This window comes from Cajanus cajan, chromosome 7, assembly GCF_000230855.2.
Source record: "Cajanus cajan strain Asha chromosome 7, NIPB_CcT2T_4, whole genome shotgun sequence".
Lineage (NCBI taxonomy): Eukaryota > Viridiplantae > Streptophyta > Magnoliopsida > Fabales > Fabaceae > Cajanus > Cajanus cajan.
In genome coordinates this window covers 11,700,258-11,704,792 of record NC_138523.1, presented here as the reverse complement: position 1 = coordinate 11,704,792, position 4,535 = coordinate 11,700,258, and the positions used below count along the sequence as shown (strand labels likewise).

At 35.1% G+C, this 4,535-nt stretch overlaps 1 protein-coding gene across 1 annotated transcript; it reads left to right on the top strand.

Moving 5' to 3' along the window:
- The first annotated feature begins 1,152 nt into the window (after window positions 1-1,152).
- LOC109795241 (putative homeobox-leucine zipper protein ATHB-51) lies at window positions 1,153-4,302 on the top strand. Its single transcript, XM_020354685.3, has 4 exons — window positions 1,153-1,258; window positions 1,372-1,601; window positions 2,150-2,469; window positions 3,379-4,302. The coding sequence occupies exons 2-4, from the start codon at window positions 1,511-1,513 to the stop codon at window positions 3,643-3,645; spliced, it is 678 nt and encodes a 225-aa protein (XP_020210274.1). The 5' UTR covers window positions 1,153-1,258; window positions 1,372-1,510; the 3' UTR covers window positions 3,646-4,302.
- The last annotated feature ends 233 nt before the right edge of the window (window positions 4,303-4,535 follow it).

Genomic DNA, 4,535 nt, shown 5'->3' with positions numbered 1-4,535 from the left:
ACATGCCACACCACTCACACAATGAATCAATGATGGCATATTACAATATTGCATTTGCAATTTGGCTTTTGCAATTGATTTGAGTGATATAAACTTCATCTTTTTAAATAAAGTCTTTCATTCAAATTTTTTATATGTATAAAAGTATTGTATGTAATTAGGATTTAGATGGTAGACTATACTAAAAGTTATCAATCAATTTTTTTTATATATATAAAAATTAATCATTAGTGAAATTGATGAATGTTTCTTATCAATATTATAGTTAAGAGAAAAGATCTTACTAAAAACAATTATTTAAATTTTTTATTCGATAGATAAATATTTTATATCAATAACATGATATGATGAGTAATAAAAATTTTAAAAAAATTTAAAAGCAAACCCAGATCCCGATTTCATGCAAGCAACAGATAGATTTAGAGACAGGAGAGGTGAAAGTGAGATTGTATCAGCTTTCTTCTCTGTGACACTGCAAAAGATATAATTAAGGTGAAAGGGAGAGGAGGAGGGTTGAAAGAAACAGAAATGAGGCCTTGTGTTCTGTTTTATTTACCTTACTTTATTTGTCTCATGTGAGGGCAGCAGTGGTGGCAGGTTGTGTACTGGTGACCCTCTTTTGAGGCGAACCACTTCTCCTATGTTGCTATTAAATTGCCACTTTGGAACCCATTTTACCCATTTTGCAAATGTGCCCACATTTGTTGTGCTGTGAGAGAAAAAGGAAAACCATCAGTTTTGGGTGATTGTGTTGTCGTGGCACAATGGAAAAGGAAAAACTATAAGAGTGGATTCATAGGTCTATGATCAAATATGGTCCCCGTTGAAGGCTGCATGGGGGGCCAACTGACATATGCCTTCCCTTTTTCACGCCTTGTCCTCACTCTCTTCCCTTCTTCCCTACCTAGTCTGCATGTACGGTCTCTGCATTAAACACAAAACTTTGTTGCGCCCCAAAAGTGAAGTAGGATCCATACTTCACCAAATTCACAACTCTTACCCTCCTTCCACCCACCAAGCCCTTACAACTCTAGTGCCACCCTTCCCTACCTACCTACCTACCTTACTCATCTCAAACACCAATTTAAAATTTTCTTCTAAAAGGACTGCTGCACTTTAAATATAAACTCATAAAGTCATACCTATTTAACATAATCAATTATATACATTCAAGAAATTTCATGGTATTCTCAAAATTTAAAGATTTTGTTGGTACTTGATACTACTATTAACAAATAATCTCTCTCTCTCTCTCTCGGTATGACAAAACTCATAAACTCATAGTGCACGTATTATTTTTCCTTTAAAGTATATGTATATACTTTTTTCAGAGGAATCAAATCCCATAAACTCTATTTATGCTTGCTGCAGACACCTATGACCTCTCTCTATCTTCTCTTCACTGCCCTTGTGGTCCAAGCACTTCTACAACCGAGTGAGGCCCATATAAACACAGATAAAGATTGGAGTTGAAGTTGAAGGGAAGAGAGACAAGAAAACAAAGGCAGACATGGAGTGGAATGGGAGCACAAGACGTTATGTTCCTCGACCAGAGGCTTCCTTAAGCTTCCTTTACAACTACAACTACACCCCATATCCAGGTAAAAACATGATCAAAACACCATCTACTAGTACTCTCAATTCTCATAAAGAATTCACACCTTTTCCTTGAATGTTATGCCATCAAGTTGCTTTTCTTTCTCACTCTTCATAGTTTACTACTTTTCTGTTTGAGTGTGTGTTTGGTAATACATTTGATGCCACTATCCGCCGAAGCAACTATTAGTTGCTTTTCCATCAAAATTGATTGATTTAAGCTTGGATATGGATCTAGCATGCCCATCCAAACATGCCCTGAAGCACTTGACTTCTACCATGCAACTTAGTAACTCCTTTACGTTTTGGACAACTTTCAGAGTCCACTTTTGTAAATTTTCACATGAATAGTAACTTGAACCTCAAGCTATTGCCCCACAATAATTATTGCTTTTCTTGAAGAAGTGATACAAAGTAGGAATAGAACTAATGCTATTGCCCCACCATAACTCTTAATGCTAAGGCAAGCGAGTTTGGCAACATTAAAATTGCACTGTCCATCGAAGAATATTAAAACTCTTTGGCTAATATAACCCTCTATGTGTTGATTAAGGAATGGAAGTGAAAGAACAAACACTAGCGGAGACAAGTTCATCGATGGAGAAAATAAACTGCGGGAGCCAGGAGAAGAAGAAGCGATTAACAAGTGAGCAGTTAGACTCACTGGAGAGTAGCTTTCAGAAGGAGATAAAGTTAGACCCAGATAGGAAGATGAAGCTTTCCAAGGAGCTAGGGCTTCAACCTCGCCAAATTGCTGTTTGGTTCCAAAATAGGCGTGCAAGGTGGAAGAACAAGCAACTTGAACACTTGTACGATTCACTTAAGGAGGAGTTTGATGTCATATCAAAGGAAAAACAGAAGCTCGAGGAAGAGGTTGGTTAAATATATGCAATATGTATATCAATCCCAGTTTTCGGACACGTGATCAACACAAACACACATTTGATACTCTTTGTATCAACTTTTTCTCACTATCATATCACTTATCATATTTATTTTTATTTCTCTTCTATATTTCTTTTTCCAGTAATGATCCATGGGATTCTTTCAGTACTCTAAACTCTTTATTAACTGTTATCATTTCTTTTTATCTATCAAAACTAGCTACACCTCTATCTGTTTCTCTTACCAAGTGTTAAACAGATATGTGACAGTCCAAAAATCATTTTTCTTGCTGCTCTTAAATTGTAGACACTAATATTTTCAGGACAGCTATATTGGGATGTCTACACCTAAAAGAAAAAAAGAAATAGAAGAAGAGATAGTGATAAATTGATAGGTGGTCTAATATAACAAGATGAGAGACACGTAGAAATGACATGTCAAGTGAGTATTTCCCTTGTTTGGAAATCCACAAATAAGTGATAAATATGATAGATGAAATACAACCTCTTTAGATATAAGTTTAAAATAACTCTTATGAAAAAATGGTTCTTTAATTTTAATAGATAAGAAAAATTTTCTAAACTTATATTTAAGCATGCTTATAATGTAACAAGAAGAGAGACATATAGAAATGGTGATGTCAAGTGAGTATTTCCCTTGTTGGGATATCCAAAAGTGGCAGTTTGTATCTAAATTTACACACACACTCTCTCTCTCTCTCCATGCAAGTGACACGCATAGACACGCACTTTGCTGAAGTTTTTGCTTTTGTGCATGTGTATGTTGCTTTTGGTTTCAAAAACCACAACACTACTGTGTTTCTTTTGGCTTGTCTTGACACAATGATTGATGGTGAAGTTTGAGTAGACAATATTCGTGGGATCGAATTCCTTGCAGGTGATGAAGTTGAAGGCAATGGTGAGAGAGCAAGCTTCTAGAACCCAAGTGTCAACAGGTTACACAGAAATCTCTGGGGAGGAAACAGTAGAAAGCACGTCAGAGGCTCTGCGTTGCTCCAAACGGGGAACACTGCACCATCATCATCAGCAACAGCAGCAGCAGAATATTGGAGAGGGAAACTGTTCTGCTTTCACTTTGGAGGATTACAACACAGTTCCAGTACTACCCTATTGGCCTGGGGTTAACGTTCCTTATTATCCCTAGCTAGTAATAATAATAATAATAATAATAATAGTATCTGTTTCAACAATTAATAATTAATTAATGTGATTGATCAATCAGTGAGCTTAATTAATTAACTTAATTGATAGCAGATGGATGGAAAAACCTTTCCATAGGAACTGACATTAGGATCAAAGCGAGCAGACCTGCATGTTGGTTGGTACGGTAATTATTATCACGACTAAATAGCTGTCCCAGCAGACATGGCTTTATTAATTAGTCGCTTCCTAATTGCATCAACTCTTTAATTCTTACGTACTGTACCTTATTATATTTATATATCATCCTAGCTTCTTTATTAGTCAACCTTCTACTCTTTGTACATATAACTTTAACCTTTTAATTAATGATCCTTACATCATAACACATGTCTACGTATACGCAAGGATTTTCTTTTTTTGTTCTTTTTTGGATGAGAAGGACTCTTTGATAGTTCGTTTTTGCATGCAACGGATCCGGATATATACACTAAGTAGTTAAAAGTTTAATTAAATTATCTTTGAATTGATTTGGATAATGAAAAATATCTTTAGGATTCATACGAAGGAAGCTAGTTGGACTCAATCTAAATTTTTATTTTATGAATAATATGTATATAGGTAATTACTATTGTGCCAGTTTGTTTGAAAGAATTTGGGTGTCCTTTGATGATTATCAAATCACATAACAAATCACATATTGACATTTGTGTTGAATATAAATTAAGTGACTAGTCATGGTCCACTTTCATACAATCAATCAAGGGACATTTATGAAATCTCTCTTTACTCTCTTTTTCTTTCTCTTTTTCTTTCTCTCATTTCTACTATCCTTTCCAAACTCTTTTCTTTATTTTCGACAATCAAAGGGGTACTCAAACCCTCTCAAATAAA

Excerpts from the sequence above, each read along its gene's own strand:
- LOC109795241 (XM_020354685.3), top strand. The coding sequence starts at position 1,511 with ATGGAGTGGAATGGGAGCACAAGACGTTATGTTCCTCGACCAGAGGCT. Across the intron at positions 1,602-2,149 it reads CAACTACACCCCATATCCAG|GAATGGAAGTGAAAGAACAA; the intron begins GTAAAAACATGA and ends GTGTTGATTAAG. Across the intron at positions 2,470-3,378 it reads AACAGAAGCTCGAGGAAGAG|GTGATGAAGTTGAAGGCAAT; the intron begins GTTGGTTAAATA and ends AATTCCTTGCAG.